General features: G+C 47.2%; 1 protein-coding gene across 2 annotated transcripts in view; it reads right to left on the reverse strand.

Annotated features, from left to right (window-relative positions):
* Positions 1-4,497: 4,497 nt before the first annotated feature.
* The window catches only part of XDH (xanthine dehydrogenase), a 69,859-nt gene continuing 53,076 nt past the window's right edge, over positions 4,498-21,280 (reverse strand). For both annotated transcript variants that reach the window (XM_084793634.1, XM_084793635.1), the window contains 12 exons: positions 17,813-18,004; positions 17,512-17,657; positions 16,581-16,662; positions 15,958-16,053; positions 15,255-15,383; positions 14,596-14,670; positions 13,167-13,219; positions 10,336-10,450; positions 9,521-9,586; positions 8,392-8,580; positions 6,897-7,073; positions 4,498-5,125 (listed from right to left, as the gene is read on the reverse strand). In XM_084793634.1, the coding sequence (XP_084649760.1) occupies positions 5,075-5,125; positions 6,897-7,073; positions 8,392-8,580; positions 9,521-9,586; positions 10,336-10,450; positions 13,167-13,219; positions 14,596-14,670; positions 15,255-15,383; positions 15,958-16,053; positions 16,581-16,662; positions 17,512-17,657; positions 17,813-18,004 (1,371 nt within the window). In that variant the 3' untranslated portion in view covers positions 4,498-5,074. The remainder of the gene's footprint in view (positions 5,126-6,896; positions 7,074-8,391; positions 8,581-9,520; positions 9,587-10,335; positions 10,451-13,166; positions 13,220-14,595; positions 14,671-15,254; positions 15,384-15,957; positions 16,054-16,580; positions 16,663-17,511; positions 17,658-17,812; positions 18,005-21,280) is intronic.

Here is a 21,280-nt window from a genome sequence, read left to right on the forward strand (position 1 = left end):
GACAGGTGGGGTAGATGGCCTCCTTGGTCCAGTCTCATCTGTGCCACTTAGCCGTGGGGAGCTGAGAGGCCGTCCTCTTCTCAGCCCACTGTACTGAGGAAGTCACAGCAGCTGGGATGTTATCATCCATCACGCTGTCGTGTATGTCACGTGATCATCCATCACTGTGATATGTACATCAAAGTGAAATGGTAGAAACTGGTCTCACCTGTTTCGAGGCCCGGGCTATCCATGCTCAACTGTTCCTCATTACCCCACACCTCCTGATGCTCAATAGTATGCCTCAGCAGCCATGAGCAGTCTGCTCCTACAGAGTGGAAGTGTGTTTGGTGGGTGTGGGGTTGGGGGTGAGGATGGGGTGGAGGTTGTGTTGGAGATTGAATCCAAGGTCATTCCTCACAACAGCCTAGTGATCTCAAGTTACTGTTTTACGTGTGATTCAGGTGATCAAATAAACTTGTCTGAGAGAGAAAAGAGGGAGAGGGGAAGGGCTTGGGCAGGCTATGGGTGTTTCTGACACCTGAAGAGCTAGTAGTCTTGGTGTCACTGTCCACAAGCTCAGTCTGGCGCAGGTGGAAATCAAGACAAAGAAGTGCCCACCAGGACATCGCCATCTAGGACGTGTGACCTAGTGGGAACACGGGAACATACACATAGGACAGCTCCACATTTGTTGATAGCTCATGCCTCAGGACCATCAGCCTATCAGGGCACCCAACCACGTGCCACTCAGACTCTCAGCGAGGCAGGTCAGATGCAGGAGCATGTCAGAACAAAAATATCTGTATCCCAAGATGAGAACCCTTGGCCTTGCTCCTGTTCACAGAATCCCCACCCCCCCCACCCCCCGGAGAGAAAGCACTTCTACTTCCTCCCATACTGAAAGGGGGATGGAATAGGAAAGAAAGATGTCAAGCTGCAATAGAGGACACAGGACAGTCCTCATGGGTCACACTGGAGCAAGTGGGCCTGCACAATGTCAGCTCCTTTTCTCCTTGCAGTGACACTAAACCCTCCATATGGTTATCCTGGGTGGACCTACTCTACCATGGCCAACTGGTACCCTTGCTGTGCCACTACAGGAGCACTCCTCACCCTGGCCTCATGTCACTGTCCTGATGCCTCCAGTGGACTTGACCACAACTGCCCAAGGAGATCATTTGGTATGGATCATCAAATGGTCTTCACGATTCTCCCTGTTTCCTCCCAGGTTGGAGAAATATCACACACACACACACACACACACACACACACACACACACACACACACACACACGTCTCTCCTTGTCAAGGACAATATACAGCCTCTGGCTTCAAAGGAAACCTCTGTCCAACCTCTCAGATGTTATTCTCAGCTGCTTTATTCCTCTGAGGTGAATGGTAAGCTACGGGAGGCAAATCACTTTCCCACGACTCCCTCCCACGAGACTTTTATGACAATTTGGCCCTTGCTTTTGGGACGAGATATGTCCCCCTTACTGACAGTGCCCAGCTTGGTCCTTCACCTCCTCCCTGAGCTGGCTAAACCAGCTTTCTGTCACCTACCAGCTCTCAGAGTGAAGGCTGAGGAAGGGGAAGCCCATCTGGCTAGCAGATTCATGGCCCTGTTGCAAAAACATGGTGGGCTTGGAGCTGAGAGGCTGTGTTGTAAAGCCTGGCTCTGCCACTGCATGGCTGTGGGGATCTGAACAAGCCAGTTTCCCCTCTGTGAACTCACTTTTTCATCTCAAAAGCAAATGAGTTAAATCAATGATCCCCAAGTTCCTCCCAGCTTTAGGATGCTAAATTGGTCTGGGGGATTATGCAAGGCCAAGACATTGGGAGCTCAAGGGCAGAGATGACATCAGAGTCCCTTTGGGCAGAGGCCTGTCATTTCCACCAGTGTCAATGGCTGTTTTGTTTCAGGTGACAAGATTGTCACAGGGTCTGCCTTCTGACTCAGGGACGTGTCCTGTCTTTTTCCACTTCAGGACAGAGAAGAAAACAAAAGGGCAACTTCCTGGGTCTGGGGGGCATTAGGCCGATCTCAGGCCTCAGCTATTGAAGGAAGCTGTAAGATATGATGAGCAGGCTCATCCGGGAATCCAAAACAGGCAGCATAGGGATCCTTTCCAAGTGCTCCCTCAGCTAAAGATAAAAATATCACGGGTTCGGGGATGTTCCCAGTCATAAGTCAATCAGCCAGAATTATTTCGGATCTAAATCTTTGCCCAGGGTTCCTCCTTACGTCTTCCATCCAGTCCTCTCCACTGTGCCCACTGACCACCTTGCCCCTGGAGTAGGATGAAGTTTACCAGCTTCCCTTACCACATGCTAATATGGGAGGCCTTACCCCACCTACTAGGGAGCAGCCAGGGATTCTGACACCCTCACTAGCCGCCCCCCCCCCCGCGTTCTACGCAGCAAGGGTCCATTCTGATAGGCAGATTGATCTCCCCAAAGCATCTCAGCCTTTGAGGCAGAGGAGCTAGCTGGGTTGTGGTGGGTTTTTGGAGCAAGCCATCGTGAGTAGGTCCCCCTACCCTGTACCCCTGGCACGGCAAGAGGAAGGCTCCTCATTCGTGTGCATACAGGGAGTAGAGTACCTACCCCTTAGGGCCACTTGGAGGATTAAATGATGCTCTGTAGATAAAGCATTAAATTTGGCACATGGCATGTTGCAGATGTTCAAAAAAATCAAGAATTGCCTTCCCCTGCTGGCCTCCCATCTGGCTCTCATCCTCCCACGGCTGACCCACGTCTTGAAAAAGCTCCTTTGAGAAGATTTTTGTCAGCCTGTCAGGTTCAAATCCACTCGGGGAGGCCCTTGAGGATAGCTGATCTACTCCAAGATCCTAAATCAGTATCCTAGTAATAACCACAGATGCCATGCTGCTGGGCCATCTGGAGACTCCTGCCTTATCCTCGGGCTTTTACCGCCCTCTAGAGGTCACAGCACCACACTGCAGGCAATGTTGGCTAGCCCAGAATGACGGAGGGACCAAATACACGCCACAGCAGGTAAAGCAAGAAATCTGATGAAGTCAGCACTTCAGAAGCATGGAGATTTCTAGTTCACAAACTACCTTCTGGGCGAGTTCCCATGAACACTGTCCTTGCCTCAACCTCAGCACACAAGGGAATTCCCAGTCATTCATTACTCATTCGGCGGAACTTTGTGGTAAATCTCAAGTCCTACCTCATAACAGTCCAGAAAATCATCTGAAACCAACCTGTATAGCCCAGTGTATATACAAGCTTGGTATTTAAAGTGTTGTCAACCTCACCTATGCTGTAAACAACAGCATTTCTACAATACACTGAAAGGTGTTTGGGGCATAGTAAAGTGATTACCTAACATTCACAAAGCCCCAGGTTCCATCCCAGCATTCCACAGCTGGGACAAAGTGGCAGGGGTTTGTAACCCTACCAGTTGGGAGGCTGAGGTTATGTTCAGCTACACAGGTTGAAACTAGCCTGGGACACACGAGAGCTTACCCCAAAAAGGGGGAGAGCGGAAGGGAAGAAGCAATATGAAAAGAGAACATGGTGTATGCGTGTGTGTGTGTGTGTGTGTGTGTGTGTGTGTGTGTGTGTGTGTGTGTGTGTGTGCGCGCACGCGCGCGCATGTGTAGATTCTTTCTGGGTGTTCTCTGTGTCTGTGTGCATTTTGTGTGTGTGTGTGCGTGTGTGTGTGTGTGTGTGTGTGATTCCATGTGTGTTCTCTCTCTGTGTGTGTGCATTCTGTGTGTGTGAATGTGTGTGCACACGCTCACACTCAAACCCACACACATTTTAGAAATAATGACTGGCTGCAGTATGGAAGGTGCTAGCATTTGATGTGAGAACCCATAAGCATTTCTCACATGCCAGTCAGTCGTAGTATCAAACATAACCAGTCTGCATTATTTCTGCCTATCCTTCCTCCATGGCTAGACAGGCTTGGGGGTGGGGGGGGGGGCTGTGGTTGAAAGACAGCACCTGACCCAGTCACACTGTCCACCCGGTACAGTGCTGTGCTGGAACCTCCTGCCAGGGCCATGAAAGGGGATGCCTGCCTTTCTCCTTACCAACTGCAAGCACACGGCAGGGGCGGGGGGGACGTGGTCCACACAGGGTTCATTAGGCCCAGACATTGCATAAGAGCAAAGGGGGCCAAGCCTTTGATAGCTGCAGCTCCCTTACGTAACTGGAGTTTTTTTGGGTCATGTATTTATAGACTTGGAGCAGGGGAAGATCTCAGTGATTATTGTGGTCTAACTCTTATTTCCCAATAAAATGAGGCACAGGAAGAAGGGCACACAGATGTCAAACTCAGGCTTTCCCCTTTGGCTCATATTGATTTCAGTGTCAGCATTTCTAGGTGAAAATTAAAGGAACTAAGGAAATTAGGAACTAGGGAATTAAGAAGTAAGGCACATTCTCAAACCAAATATTTTATATATACACAGACAGGGGCGGGGGAATAGGGGAAAGAAGACCCAGTACACTGTAGGCACTCAATAATAGGGACAGGAGTTTTGCATCAGAGGATAATCTTACTTTAATAGGTCAAGAATTTTGGAATTAACCTCAAATTCATTTCATTCTTTATTGTCTTCCATGACCCAAAAGTATTTGGAATTTCTCATCTCTCCCTCCGCTGTTTCTCTGAAAACTATGAGTGTGAGTCTTAGGTTACAGTGTGGTCGTCACTAATTTGGCAGATATAGGCTTTCTGAGGAAGACATGCAGATCTGGAGAACCTCTGGTTTAAGCTTCTGAGGGTGTGAGAGATTCCTGGCTACACTGGCCATTCCGTGAGTATCGACATGACACAAATACTTCCTAAACCCACTTCAAACACGTGATCAAAATGGACTCAAAATTAATTACCCAAGCTGCTTATTTGCCACAGCATTCATTTGCTTATCAATTTTGTTCGCAACTCTTATTTGGATCAAAACCATCTTGGTGCATTCCAATTTCTGGAAAATGCCAGCCCGCTGATTCACAGCTCTCCCCCCGCAGCATGTGGAAATCTGGATGCTACAGTTTGCACGTCCAGGTCCAGGGAAGCCTTGCCGCAGTACAAAACGCCGCTGGGACATGCTCTTCAGACCCTCACGGACCAGGGTTTACAGTTTTCCGATGTTCCCGTGACACACTAGGAAGAAGCCAGAGGATTTTCATTGCCATGCTTTTCCCCCCCATGATGCCCCACCCACTCTGTCCCATACATGCCACAACCAACACCAAGCTAAGACATTTTATAGTCTCAGCCATGGGGAGCACCCCCCCCCCCAGCACAGGGCCCTTTAAGTTGCTAGTGCTTTCTTTATTTCCACTGAGCACTTTCCACTGAGCACTTTCCACGTAGCAGCTAGTCCAGTGGGCTCAAGAGAGATGGTGATAAAGAACACAGCAGCGGTCCCTTTGTTCGTGGCATCCACAACTGACACGTGGAATCGGGTGTCCACGTGAGTCCACTGCAAGGGTTTATACTCACCGGGTTGCTGCATAGAGAAAAGAGTGTGCGTTCCAGACTGGAGGCCTCTGTGGACCTCTTTAAATGACTGGGTTTTGCAACCCGTTCCTTGCACAAAGAAGCTGCCTTTGCAACCGGCCCATAGGTACTACTCTTGTTAAAGATACAGGGCTCGGGTGACCGTCAGCCATGGGTACCATGGTGGAGTCCTGGCTTGCAGGAATGAAGCTGCACAGCAGTGGGAACCACACTGCCTAAGACCTCACGCATGCTCCGCAGCTCTCGCCTCTGAGCTAAAGCTGTCAGGAGACTCAAGAGTGGCTCTGTTTCCTTCACTTTCAGTGTAGAGGTCTGGGTGGCAGCTTTCCTCCCTTGAGGACTCTTCTACCCGTTCCTCGGGCCTAGAATATTTGGGAGCAATAAGTCCTCACTTTACCCACAAGCCCAAAGGCTGTGAAATGTCCAAACCCACCTGTCTGCTAATCCAACAGAGGCCCTGAGTACAGTTAGAGTTCTCTGTGTGTAGCTGCTGTATCCCCCAACTCAGGCTGGGCTGGCGCTGAGATCCCCATGGAGGAGGAAGTGCTCCTAGCATGTTCTGCTTTTGCCTGGCATCATCCACAGAAAGGGAAACAAAGGGACACTACCCAACATGATTGTGAGGGCCCTGAGCGCCTCTGCTGCGGGGGTTCTCAACCTGTGGGTCATGACCCTTTTAAGGGTCACACATCAGACTTCCTGCATGTCGGATATTTACATTGTGATGCATAGCGGTAGCAAAATCACAGGTATGAAGCAGCAACGAAAACCGTTTTATGGCTGGGGATCCCCACAACATAAGGAACTGTATTAAAGGGCCACAGCATCAGGAGAGTAGAGAACCGGTGGCCTACTGTATGCCCCTACAGGGTGGGCATCAGTCACCACATAATGCAGTCATTTGGTGTCCCCGAAGGCTGCGAATTCCTCGAGGGTACCTATGACCCCAGTATCAGGAAGGCAAATGGTAATATTGAAAGAAACGCCATTAGTGCCGTTATTTCCCTTCCCGTCATCTCTCTCCATGAAGGTCCACATGGTGTTTTTAACAGGAGCCCCCCGCCCCCAACCCTGCCAGCAGATAGTGATTAGCAGCAAAGACTGGGCTATTCTGCAGATTTATCCAATCCCTGGAGGCAGCTGGAAAGTGTGAGATCTGTGGAAAATGAATGGCTGTACACCACACATCCCGCCCCCACCGCAAGAAAGCCCCTGAGCAAGCTGCCACTCAAAAGGGGGTGTTCATTATTCTCCCTGCAAGCTCACCTCAGTAAAGGCAGTCCTTGACCCAAGGCTGCCCAGGAGAAGCAGAGCCTGGCATTTCTCCGCTCTGCAGAACTTCCCCCTCAGCCTTGCCCCCTTAGCTCCTCTCCTCCCCAGGGTGGAGTGGGAATTTGTTCAAGTCTCCTACCAGTGTGGTGAACTGGTCCACACAAGCATTTCGGATCTTCTCTGGGGTGGCAGGGCTGTCTAGCCGGAAGAGTTGTTTTGCATTATGACCTCCGTGCTGAGCTCGGGCTGCGCGGATGGCATCCTTGATGGCAAAGAAGATAGAAGAAGCCAGGAAAAGCGGCGGCTCCCCAACAGCCTGAGCGGACAGAACAACAGAACAGGGAGTCAGCCAGAGTGCCTCCAGGCTCCGCAGCATCACACAGACCCAGGAGGCAAGGCTGTGAGCCCTGCCCCATGATGGCCAGGGAAGCTCACAAACAATGCCACCCAGCACAAATGGGACCACACCAAATAAGGCAAAAAGAAGCAGCCAAAACTAATAAACACCTGAGAAACTATTTCTTATATGGCTGAACTTTATACACTTATTTTCAGCTCAAAGTGTGTAATGTTCTCTGATGATACTATAAAATGCACATGAAATAATTATATATTATGCCTTTGAAAGCTATATTAAATAATTATTTTTTATTACTGAGACAAGGCTTGTCTATGAAGCCCTGCCTGGCCTGGCACTCACCATGTAACCCCCAGTCTAAAATTACTGGGATAGAGGTGTGCACCGCCATGGCTGGCTACGGTGATATATATCAGAGCCTTCGTATGAGTTTTAGACATTTCCTCGGTTACCGGTCCAGGGGAATAGTCTATCCGCAGCTCTGACAGCGATGCTAAATATGCACTGTAATTACATGTACAGATCTGCTAGGACAACAGGCACCTCCTGATAGAGGGTGGCCTTTCTTCCCCATGAGGCACAGACAGGGCACTGCCTACATCAGAATCATCAAGGATGCTTATTAAAATGTATGTTTTGAGGCTTTGCTTCCTTGAACTACAGACCCAAAATTTCTGGGGCTATGATCCCCCAGAGATGCATTTTTTTTTCTCGTGAGTCATGGCTTCCCTTCCTTCAGAGACACAGGACTACACTGATGAGCTAAGTTGACTCTCAACCATGTTGTGTGCTTTTGGTGGACAGTACTCCAGGACGCTCTTTGTGCACTGTTCCCCGGGCTTGTTAGTATGGTTTTAAGGTTGGATCTCAACAACTAGAGCAGATGGCAGAATGTGCTGGAATGCCTCTGCAGTGCATTTGCATAATTCTCACAAGAACACAGAGATGCTTAATCTGCAAAATCATCCCTAAAGATCAAGGACCATGATGCATGGCCGAGACCTGAGTCTAGTTCAGGATTTGACCCATAGGATTTGCTTAAGGGATCTCTCGGTGGCTCCCAAAAGGAGCCATCTTCAGTGGATATGCCCAAGACCTGTCCACAGCACAGTCCCTTTGGTTCTCAAGCTTAGCTGCCTAACCATGGCCAGAGTCAATCCTCTTCCGTCTTTAGCAGGAATCCCTTGCAGACCCACCAGGCGGGTGACTGGAAGTCCTTATCACCCACTGTGGTCTCCCATCCTGCTGGTCATAAGGCGGCACATAGCCATGGTACCTTGGATGCATAGATGGCCCTCTTGTTGGGGCAGTCACGGAGCAGGGATACCCTGAACTGAATGGGGATGCTGCCAAATGCAGGGATCTTGTAGGTGCTGGGGCCAAGAGTATGCAGGCTCCCCTCAGGAGAGTAGTGCAGCTCCTCCATAGTGAAGAGACCAAGGCCCTGGACAAATGCCCCTTCTACCTGCAGGACAAAAAAGGTGACCATGGTTACCGCCTCCCATCCAGACCCCAGGACAGATACTGATATCTACAATGGATGCAAAACCTGACCTATAGTGGGGCCTGGAAGGAGGCTAACACAGCCTTCAACGGTCTGGCTGGCTCTTACCTAGGTACCAAGGCATCCCTGGTGGCCTGCCACTGAACTTGGTCTCAGGCAGAACAGGGGTTCAGAGTGTGTCAGCAGAGTGGCAGGTACTCCTTCTCACTAAAACCTGCCACTGTGCAGATGGGGGTGTTTCTGAGGCACCACTGGAAACAAGCTCATAGGAGGGATTTCTTGAGTAGTAAATTCTTTGAAATTTACCTCCAGCCTTGTTGGGCTCCCACTCGTGCTTGTCTTCTGGGACAAAGTGTCCCAGATCTAGGCTACCCTCTGTACTATGCCGGTCCCCACAGGGCACTGCCAATAATCTTTGCATCTATAGTACTTGATGCAATGGATGCCTACAGAGGGCATTCCCCAACCAGTCCAGTGTGTGTGTGTGTGTGTGTGTGTGTGTGTGTGTGTGTGTGTGTGTGTGTGTGTCTGTCTGTCTGTCTGTCTGTCTGTCTGTCTGTCTGGTCTTTGTCTCTCCTTCCCTCCGTCCCTCCCTCCTTCCCTCTCTCCCTCCCTTTCCTTCCTCCCTCCCCCTTTGCTCCCTGTGTCTCTGTGTGTCTATGTCACACATGAGCATCCAGCGCTTCCTCATGCACCACACTGCCCAATCCAAGTTAATCTATATTCACTTGTCTTCTGATTTGGGAGTTGGATGGATGACTCTTTTTCAGAATGAGGTCCTCTAAGTGCCATGCTCTGGCCTACTTAAAAAATGCCAACATGCTGTGTAGCTGCTGGCCTTTAATGAGCAGGGTGAGGGTGGGCACACACTGTCACCACCCTGGTCCCTCATAGACCTTACCTGTCCGATATCAATGGCAGGGTTCAAGCTGGAACCAACATCCATGACGATGTCTGTACGGAGATTCTGTGGATGGAAAGTAGTTTGGGAAGAAAGGAATGCCTGAAGTCCCAGGTGTGTCTTGATAACTCAGATTGTAAGTCCCAGCCCGAACAGCACTTTCTCAAGCACCGAGCCCTGAGCAGCATGCTGAGACAGGGGTTCCCACCACTATCAAAGCTGATGGTTAAGATCTTAGCCACTAAATAAGGGGTGGGCCAAAGCTGATCTTGCCACATATCCATTTATGAGTGGTGAGAAAAAGTTCCAGGGACTAGGGCACTGAACCTGAGTCTGGGCAGACCTCATAAGAAAGCAAGAAACAAATGACATTGTGGCTGAATCCAAATAATAATACATTATTAAATAGCTGAAGGGCTGGAGGTATAATTTAGTTGGTAGAGTTCTGACCTTGGCTTGGTCTATATTCACACACACACACATAAAAAAATTTAAATAAATAAATGATTGAAAAAAATATGTTCTACAATTTAAATGTCAGTGTCCACCAGAATTAGCCATTTATGGAGCACAGTCCTACCCCCTGTGGCTTTGACTAGGGCATTAGTCAAATGGGCGAGGCAGAGACTATGTGGCTCGTTGACTGAGGTATGCACTCTCTGGCCTTCATGGTGCAGTCACCTGCCTCTGAGGTAAGGCCTGTTTCCCAATCAGAGAGTATGCCTCGACCAGCAATTCAGATTGTTCAATTGTTTGGTTTTTGTTGTTTGTTTGTTTCTCTTCTCACTTAGGCTGAAGTATCGCAAATGTCTTACCTTATGATCCCCTGTCAAGCAGTCAATTTCTACTTCAGAGCAGGCCACCCCATAACTGAAATAGTGGAAAGGATTCCCAGAGTTTGTCTCAAAGCTGTAGCCAAGGTTGGGTGTCCTGGAAAAGAGAAAAGACTTATGATTGTGAGGCAAACCACCGCCCTCCAGACACGCGTCTTACCCGAGAAATCTGTACATCCTAAAGGTCTTATTTTTCCATTCAGCCAGCCTCCCCTCAATCCCATGCATTCCAAATACTCTGATCTTTAATGGAAACAAGATATTCTAAGGCATCCGGCTTGTGTTTCATTTCTCCAAAGCCTGTGTCATAAGCATTCTATACAAACTGGCAGCATTTAGCAGAAGCATGTTGGTTTCCACATGGTAGTAACAACAGTGGCAGATGTTCTCAGGCTCATGAAGGATGTGGAATCACTCCCTAAAACAGTGAGCTAGTGAGTGAGTGAGCGAGCGAGCAAGCGAACAAGCGAGAATACAAGGTCCTCAGCACTGTGGCTCTGCATGGGATGGTATTGGACTGTTCTCCCAAGTTCACTTGCTCACCTTTCTCCAGGTGAAAGGTCAGGGTTTCACAGCAACCTGGGTCCATCCCCAAACAGCCCAACCACCACCCCCTGCCATCTTCTGGCCCTTTGGAACATTAACAACTGATTTGAGGAAAATGTTATTAAGAGAAACAGGTGGTATGTTGTGTGTGTGTTTCCTTTTCAGAGTCTGAGTGACCTGTATGATTGTCATAATCTATGAAGCCTATAAATGTGTACTCATACCCCTAGAGGTTAAAGTATGCTGTCCCTATGTTTTGTATATACATATATATATATATATACATGTATATATATATATTATATACTATATAATGTATGTTTATGTGACTATATATAATGCATGCATTTAACACTTATGTACATATAAAATATGCTACAAAGAAATAATGTGAGCTGATATGACCAGAACTCACCCTTGAACCAAACCAAACACAGGGCTGAGGGACAAGACTCAACCCTAGAGAAACTTCACCGTCTTTGGCTTCTGACTTCACCTTGTTTATCTAGGTGCTTGTGTGTTTGAACTCTTGGCCACAGGTAGTGGCACTATTAGGAGGCGTGGCCTTGTTAAAGTGGGTGTGGCCTTGTTGGAAGAAGTGTGTCACTGTGGGGGCAGGCTTTGAGGTCTCCCATACCCAAGCTTTGCCTAGTGTGGAACTAGTCTCCTGCTCCCTGTGGATCAACATGTAGAGCTCTCAGAGCCTCCGGCACCATGTCTGCCTGCACACTGCCATGTTTCCCGTTATGACAATAATGGGCATACATAACCCAGCCCCAATTAAATGTTCTCCTTCATAAGAGTAGCTGTGGTCATGGTGTCTCTTCACAGCCATAAACCCCTAACTAAGATAGTGGGTCCTTCAGAAACCCAACCTGTACTCCCTGCATTTACCCCAACACAGAGGAAGCAGGAGGAAATCTGTATGAGTTTGTATTTGTGTAGGATTGCTCGGGTGACGATCTTCATCATCAACCACCTGACTAGATGCAGAGTTACCAGGGAAACAGAGAGGCTCACCTGAGGCAGAAAGCCCCTCCCTGAGTATGGCAGTGCTAGCCCATGGACTGGAATCCAGGACTAAATATAAAAGTGAGCCGAACACGAGTGTGCGGCTCTCTGCCTCTGGACTTGTCCTGTGATGTGACCAGCTGCCTTACACTCCTGCCATGAGCTTCCTTGCTGTGTAAATCAGACCGAGCCAAAATCAACCCTTCCTTCCTCAACTTGCCTTTTCTACAGCAAAGAGAAAAACAGCATGTGTGTAGTTCACATGCATACATTCATTCAACACATTTTAAAACAAACTTGGAAAGCTTTCCGTTACATTTCCCAGAAACTTACGATGGGCATTTGGTGGTTTTTTTTTCATCGTCAACTTGGTACAATGTGGAATCACCTGGATAAAGCCTCAGTGAGAGACTGTTTAGATCGGTCTAGCCTATGGACATATCAATGAGGGGCTTTCTTGGTTGGGTTCACTGAAGTGAATAAAACCCACTTTGAATGTGAGCATCATCGTGCTGGGCCCGTGCTTATATGAGGAAAGGAAGTAAGATGAGTGTAAGCAAGCATGCATGCACTTCTCTGCCCTTGACTGTGACCCAGTAGCTTGAGTTGCTGCGACTACAACAATGGAATAAACTAGAATTATGAGCTAAACCTTTTCTCCCATGCATTGCTTTCATCAGGGCCTTTTATAATAGCAATAGGACAGTAAATATTATGGTATCTTTTGGTAACTCCTAATTTGGATGGGAGGGGTCTCTAGCTAATCACACTGTGAGACAAGTTTAAGACTGTAGAATGTTTGTGTTCCCTTGTATGTGCCGCTGCACTAATAAAGCTCCACCTTACTCTCCTGTAAGGAGACCACAGACTCTAAATCCTCCTGTTCTCCTGAGGGAAAGTTACCGTGAAGAGACCCAGTGCCTGGCACAGGGAGACACACAGGTTGCCCAAACACCTGTCATGGCACAGCTGAGTGCCATGTCCTGCAGAATGCAGGACAGATTTGTCCTTCTTTTAGGAAACAGCGTGCTCCCCAAGGCCTGGACTGGGCCTGAAGTCTTCTGACACGGCAGTTTCTGCTTTTGTTCCTCCCTCATACATACTTGGTAACTGCACATAACGAAGTACCATTCCAAAACAGCGCGAGTTCCACTGACATGACAAGGGCTTTAGGGCCTGCTTCCTTCTGGCTCTGGGCTAGCCAGCATTCCAGCCTGTAAGTGCCCAGGAGTGAGCAGGAAGAGGATCATACTTACTTATAAAATCCAGCAGCAGACAAACTCACTGCACTCGTGTAGGCAGCCATGACCTGAGGAAGACAGTGGCCGTCAGGAAGGGACGCCTGTGCTTTCTAAAGACCTGACCCACCACTGAGCTTTCGTTGTCCCCGTATCTCAGATGAGAAAACCAAAGCTTAGAGAAAACAGTTTTTGGCCTAGGATTCATTCCAGGCATATAATATAATGCACAGACTGTGCGTTACTTATCAATTTTATCTGCTCATAATGGACACTGGACTATGTGGCCGGTAGCACAGGGCAAAGCCCAGAGCAGCAGGCTGAATGAAAGAAAATCATCATCAAGGCGGTTGTAAAAAATATTACAATGTCCTGACAAACCAATGTGCAAGCTACCAGAATTAAACTAGAAGCAAGCAGTCTTCATGCGTATGGTCCTTCGTTCAGTGAGTGTGGAAAGGCATGTTAAGCTCAGAGGGGCATGAAAAGGAAGTAGCTGTGACACAATAGCTAGTTTCCCCTGCATTTGGTGACATAAGGTCGTGCTATCATATGGTTCATATACAGTCTCATTTTGTTCCCTCCAGTGTGTGTGTGTGTGTGAGTGTGTGTGTGTGTGTCAGTGTGTGTGTGTGTGTGTGAGTGTGTGTGTGTGTGAGTGTGTGTGTGTGTGTGTGTGTGTGTGTGTGTGTTTCACTGCTACAGGTTGAACCTAGAGCCTTGCATATGCCAACTAAGTGTCCTCCCATCAAGTTACATCCACACCCCTTGACTTTTTAGACAGTATCTTCCTACATAGCTCAGGCTGGCCTCTAATCCACAATCCCCCTGCCTCTACCTAGGATTACAGGCAGGCAACACCTCTCAGAATTCTTTGCATGCAGACATCTAGTCTAGAATTCAGACCGCTCGGCTCATTCTTATTGACATTTTCTGCTCTGTCACTCCTAGCATTTGATGGGACACCTAGATCTCTCTCACACACACACAGATGGCATTTCAGTTGCCTCAGACTCAAAGGTTGGGTGAGAGGAGAAGCTGCCAGGGAGGCCCTCAGAGACGTGGAGCTTTAAGGAGACACACCTCATTGGGCCTGCTGAGCATATGTGTGAGCCAAGGCATCATGTGGCAGTGCTTAAGGCAGACACTCTATCCTTTCAGGCTTGGGGAGGCCAGAATCCTAATCTCTACCTACGTCAAGATTCTGGATCAAAAGCATTCCTCGAGTGACTTTTATCAAGAGGCTCAGCAAGCGTGAGCTTGTCCTGCCCTGTGTCTCTGCCACAGCTCCTCCTGCTTGTGTGTGACTAGGTCATCGTCTCCTACACGTGTTCGGTGGGGACAGAAGCCCTGCTGTAGTTGGCGTACTTCCTTTGCAAACAAACAAACAAACAAATGAACACAAACAAAACAAAACAAAAAACAGGTTGAATCATCTCAGACTTACCCAGTCCTCCCAGGAGCCTTCGGGTTTCGCTTTCTTGAAGGGTTCCAGCCTTTTCAGTATGGTCTGACAAGCTTCCTGAAGGAACATCACCAGGCATGTCAGTGTTCTGCCCTCTGTACCAGGTGACAGCAAGCCTCCTTTACAACCTAAGGGCCTGCGGTGCTACCTCCAAGCAACCCAGGTGACCCTGATAGTAGACAACTGTTGGCCCTTGACTGGAGAGCCCTCCTGAGGCCACGCCCAGGCTGACAGGGAGGGAACTTCTGAAGGACTCCCATCATGCTCCTTGTTTGAGCATAACCCTCACGTGAGAAAGAAGCAAATAGCTGGGATCCAGCTGACCCTATAGACAAATATCAATTTTAGCCCATTATCTTGTGGCCAGTTCCAAGCCTGGGTAGCATCCTTTCCCAGAAGCCACTGGTTTCCTTCCAGTCCCCTTCCCATTCTGTATCCAACTATCCCGGCTTTGAGGGAAATGGTTATGCTTGAGTTTCTCTATTAGCTGGGCACATGAAGACTAGCATCCTCCTGGGTAGCAGAGTGAGGTCATGACCACAGCCAAAGAGCTTATTCCAGAACATCAAGGAGCCCTCTAGAGACCCCCAAATGCAGAGTCCAAGCTCAGCTACTCAGGCTCCCCTAGGCTCCTCACTTACATAAACAGCCTGGCCGTTGATGTCAGCACTCGCAGAGGCAGCTGTGGGAGAGGTGTTGGGTACCGTGTTTGTGCTTGTCTCACTGATATAAATCTTGGAGGTGGGGATTTTCAGAGCTCGGCTGGCCACCTGCAACAAAGGAGACATCACCCTCTAGGAAAGAGGTTACCATGGAGCTTGGCTTCTTCCCAGGGCAAAGTTTAGTTCTACTGACAGAGGCAAGAACCAATCTTGTAAGGCCCACTCTATTGAGACTGGAATGTTGTCTCACCTGGCTGAGTTTGAAGGAGTACTTTTTAGTGAGGTCTGGTTGGCTAAGGCATCCATAAACCCATTTTAAGCAAATACTGGGTTCTTGTTGTTGTTTTTTTAAGTCTGGAAAGACCTCAAGATCCAAGCAGATGTCCTGACTGAAACCCAGCACCATTAGCCCAATTCTCCTGTGAGGTCTTGCAGAGTGCAGGAAATGAGCTGTTTGCATCCATAGAGCGAGCTCAGAGCCCAGGACAACAGTAATGGATGTGTCCTTGCATATCATTTAGCACAGATAAGGAAACAAACCAAGAGGGGAGCAGACTTGTCCAAGGTCGTGTGTAAGTGTGCTCTCAGGCCTGTTGCTTCTCCTGATGCACCACACTGCCCATCATCACCACACATCTTCCAGGACAGCAGACATCCCAGACACGGTCCCCAGGCTTCTCACCTGAACCATCTTGGTGTGGAGGCCTTGACCCATCTCTGTACCCCCGTGCGTCAGCAGCACCGAACCATCAGTGTATACATGGATGAGCGCACCTCCCTAAGGAAGGAGGAAAAGGCAGCCATGACATCCGGTAAATTCTGACTCAACTCAAGCTTTGAAAGGGAAGGTACAGAGCCCAAGAAGAAGAAAAGCCATGGCTGTGTTTTATATAAAAACCCAGGCAAAAATTGCACAATATAAACCTTGTTATTTAATTAAGTAGCCGTTCAGGAGTGTGAGGAATGTGTTCGTGTGTGTGTGTGTGTGTGTGTGTGTGTGTGTTTGTAGGTATGTCTTGTCCTAAGAAGGACATAGGTCATTTCTCTCCGTCCCTATGCTATACCTGAAGAAACAGAATGAAGAAGTCGAGTATCGAAGGGCAAGAACCAGAAGCTGCCCCCAGAGCCCCATCCCACTGCTCCCTCACATACTACACCAATAGGGACATGCAAATTTTATTTCACCAGTAGAGAGAGCCCTAGTCAGGCCTGCTGCCAGTGACGAGGGATTCCTCTTATCCAAAATAACCAAAAGCAGTGGAGTTAAGTCTCAGTCATACATGGCAAATCATAGAAAGCAATTACCTGGTTCAAAAAAGGAAGCGTGAAGCTGATTCCAAACTTCGTCGGGATTATGCACAGCCCTCTCTTTTTCCAACAGTTCTCCCTGGGGTACAAAGAACATCCAATGTCTCACCCTGTGGATCTGTTTGGCCTGGAGCTCACAGAGATCTGCCTGCCGTGGCCTCCCAAGTACTGGGATTAAAAGTGAGTGCTCCCAGGCCTGGGCTAAAAAGAGTCTTCTTATAGAATATGTACTTAATTCTAGTTGGTTATATTTCAGCTAACATCTTTGTATTAAATCAGAACAGGACATCCTTGGAGCCACTTACACAGTCACTGTCATACATGAATTTTGCCCCAGCAGGATAGACACAAATGAGAAAGATGGGGAATCTAGGTCCCTGGTCTTGTAGTGCAGGTGGCACAGACTTCAAAGTACTATCAAACTCCTGCCTAGGTGGGATTTGCATTTACACAGTGTGCTACAATGGCCTTCAACTCTCCTTGTCCTCAGGAGGAGGATAATGATGCTTTCTCTATTTGTTTAAAAAATAAATAATTCTGTGAAGAAGAAAGAGCCAATATAAGCACCCCACTCTACAGATGAATTAACTGACTTCAAACCCACTTCAGAGAAATGTAATGACTGCCAAGGTCAGCCGCATTTGCTGATTTCAAAGATAGGCACACAGCTGCGGTGTTTTTGGTTTCCAACCAACGCTCTCAATAATGCGGTACTCTCAGGAAGCATACACGTGGGTGCTGAGGAGCCTCTATTGATGGCCCCAATGTTGAGCGAAAGCTGGAGGTTCCTTGGTCCTGGCCTAAGATCATCACCAGATATTAAGTTGTCCATTAAACTATCAGCTCGTTATCTGGGGATCAGCAGAAAGGCTGGACCACAGCAAAGCGGCGGCGCGTGCTTACCGTGGACTCCCCACCCTGCGCTTACCTGTTGAACTTCTCCACTTCCATCTTGCGAGCGAGATACTGAGAGCTCGCTAGGCACTCATCCCAGCACCTGGGCAAGGTGAAGCCCTCCAGCTTCTGGTTGAAGTGAGTCAGGTCCCCTTCTTTGTACATGTTTTCCCTCCGTACCTTTCCAAGAAGAGAGATGTTAGATCTTGTCAGCTTCTGGGTCCCTGTGTAATGCCTGATTATACACCCTGCCCCAGAGATGCCCCAGGTAAGAGTCACTCTCCACCGCCCCCCCCCAACCCCAGACAAGCTCACCCACTGTTAGGCCAGCTCACCTCCTCTGCAGGCAGCCCACAGGTCACAGCGACCTCGCTCATCCAGTGCTCGGCAATCAGCATTCCCTGAGGACCCCCGAAGCCTCGGAAGGCTGTGTTGGAGGGCAGATTGGTTTTACAAATCCTCCCAGTGCCCCGAATGTTGGGGATCTTGTAGGCGTTGTCCATGTGGAACAGAGCTCGTTCCATTATCTGAGGCAGAGGAAACCAAAAACGCATAGGACAGGGAAATGCATTGATTCCCTTCGCAAGTCAGCACAGGAAGTGTAATCAATCCTGTCTTCCCTAGGGCAGCTGTGGACGTCTCTACTCCCGGCCTGTGCTATTTCTCCCCCAGGACAACTTACCCACATATGAAGGTCCCCAGCCCAGCTCCCCACATGAGAACCCGTCCCAGGATTCTCTAGGGAACTCCAGTTGAAACGGACTGTTTACCTCTTTTAAAAATAACAAGGTGATTTTTTTTCCTTTTTGGTCCTTTGTATATTTGTTTTCCTTTAAAGATATTTTTTGGTGTGTGTGTGTGTGTGTGTGTGTGTGTGTGTGTGTGTGTGTGTCTGTGTCTGTGTGTGTCTATGTGTAACAATATATTTTTAAAGAGGCTATGGATTTGAGAGATAGCGAGAGCGCAAGAGTTTATATGGGAAGGATTGGAGGAAACAAAGAGAAATGATGTATCTATATTTTAATTTTTTTAAAAATCCTGCTTTGTAAATTTACTAATTTCCTGCCATATTTTGAAAGCATTTTGCTTGTATGTTCTAGTACCCCAATACTAAAGAACAATAAACACTTTTCTTTTTTTTTTATTTTCTAAGACAGGGTCTCTCTGTGTTAGCCTTGGCTGTCCTGGACTCACTTTGTAGACCAGGCTGGCCTCGAACTCACAGAGATCCGCCTGCCTCTGCCTCCTGAGTGCTGGGATTAAAGGCGTGCGCCACCATCGCCCCAGCAACACTTTTCAATCTAAAAAGAGCTGTGTTTTCACCTTCCTAAAGACTCTAAAATTCAGTCTCCAGATTTCTAACTTTCAGGATGAGTCTATTTTCCTCTATCTTGCTTGCTCTGCGTGCTCTCTTTTAATCTCAGAATCTATGTCCATTGGCTTGGGTATTTATTTTTCACTTGTTTCTTGATTGCCTTTTTCACTGTTTATTCTTATTCTTTGTTTTCTGAAATGTCAATTACTTGGACCTCCTGGACTGGTCCTCAACTTTTCTTGTGTGTTTTTTTTTTTTTTTCTCCTCCCACAGTGTTTTCCATCAGGTTTCTTTCAACCTCTCTTATAGTTTTAATTCACCAGAGCTCATTCCATCCTGAGCTGTTCTGTGTTACGCATGCTGCTCTCTGTTTATAACATCCAGTCTTCCTGCAAAGGCAAATGCTCCTGCCTCCGTTGCTGTTGCTTGTTGGTTTCACTTTGGTTCAAGTTCCTTTCCCCAAGTGAAGTCCTGCTTTTTCGTAAATAAATTGCTTTTCATGTCCCTCTGTCTCAAGTTCATTTTTGCTCCATTTTACAATTCTATCAACTCCTTCCTTCCTTTATTTTTTCCTTCTTTCCTTCCTCCCTTCCTTCATTCTTCTCTTTCTCTGTTTCTCCTAACTGTTGTGTTTCTTCAGGGCAGAAACAATGCCATAGTCTCTTTGACACTGCCACTAGAGCTAGGTAGGTACTCAAAATATATTTATGGGATTGAATTACATGTTTTTACGACCTTTGGGGATAACTACTGCATGCTTGTCAACCTGATTTACTCCAAAACACCAAAGTATGTTGCACATGGTGAGAATGCTAGGAATGCTTCCTGTTTTGAGCAGTTGTAATAGTAGGTCCAGAATCTAAAGTTTTCTAACTTAACTAATTAGCTTCTAGCAGTGAGGGGGATCCAAAGCAGGAAACTGATTTTTCTGAAATGTTACCTTAAACATTAGGAATCTACACATATATAACTAATCTGGTCATAAAATGTGGATGACAACTTTAAAAAATGACTACCCTATAGCTAAACTGGATACGTCTCACAGATGATTTTTATTTCACCCTATGGCATCTATTCATTTTTTTCTTTTATTCTTTTTAAGTTACATTTGCTGGTTTACTTGAGTGGGTGTGTCACAGCGTGTGCAAACAGGTCAAAGGGCAACTTGGGAGAGTCTCCCCACCATGTGGGTTCCAGGATCAGACTTGAATCACCAGGCTTGGTACCAACCACCTTTGGTCACTGAACTATCTTTATGGCCCTACTAGTTTATTTTATTTTAACATTTAATTATTCTAAGCTCATGTGCCAAAGCTGTACAACAGCGAAGAGTGCACAATGCTGCTGCTGGTCTTATCCTATCCATTTATATGCTTGAAGGAGACTCAGCAGAAGCTAAGTACAAAAATACCCAAGGAGCATGATTGACATTACTCAGAGTTTTACTCTGGGAGACAGATACCCAGCATTGATATACAGTATAAGGACTTCTCCCATTCCAGCAAACTCCAATAAGATGACAGATAGATAGATCATAGATACATACATACATACATACATACATACATAATAAATAGATGATAGATGATAAATATAGATGGATTATAGATAGATGATGATAGAGATAGATAAATGATACATAGATAGATGATAGATAGATGGGTAGATAGATGATAGATTGGTAAATGATAAATATAGATAGATGATGACAGAGAGATAGATAAATGTTATATAGATAAGCAGTTGGGTAGATAGATATATGGTAGATAGAGAGATAGACATAGATAGATAGATGACAGACAGATGATAGATATGTTCTAAGTCAACAACAATACAAAGTATTCTGAAAGGGAACGGAAACTGGCAGGCACACTACAGTCCTCAGGAAGCATGAAATGGTATGGTGAGGAGTTCTAGGGTTTAGAGGTTTGGGGTTTTGTGTGTGTGTGTGTGTGTGTGTGTGTGTGTGTGTGTGTGTGTGTGTGTGTGTTTGTGCCTCCTAGACCTCAAATCTTTATCAAGATCAAGCAATCTAAAAATGTTAATAATTATAGAGACTACATGAGGCTATACAGTGCAGTGTCCCAGCACTCTTGTCAGGGTGGTATCCAAGAAAGCTAGTTCAAATGAAGAAAGAAGAACAGGGTTCGGTTCCCAGTACCTACAAGGCAGCTCACAGCCATCTCTAACTCCAGTTCCAGGAGACCTGAAACCCTCTTCTGGCCTCCACTGGCACCTACACACAGCTGGTACACATGCACTCATGCAAGCACACTTACATACACACACACACACACACACACACCATCATCATCATCATCATTATAATGAAATAGAAATAAACAACAGAGACTAACACAGTACATTTAAAAATATGACCTAACTACGTGTCTTTGAAAAATTCACCTCAAAGGATCTGGGCCTAGGGGGGTCTGCTCAAACTACTGCACTAACCAAGGACAATACAAGCAATAAATGTCGAACCCCT

Source organism: Acomys minous (assembly GCF_964271855.1).
Source record: "Acomys minous genome assembly, chromosome: 8".
NCBI classification, from domain to species: Eukaryota; Metazoa; Chordata; class Mammalia; order Rodentia; family Muridae; genus Acomys; species Acomys minous.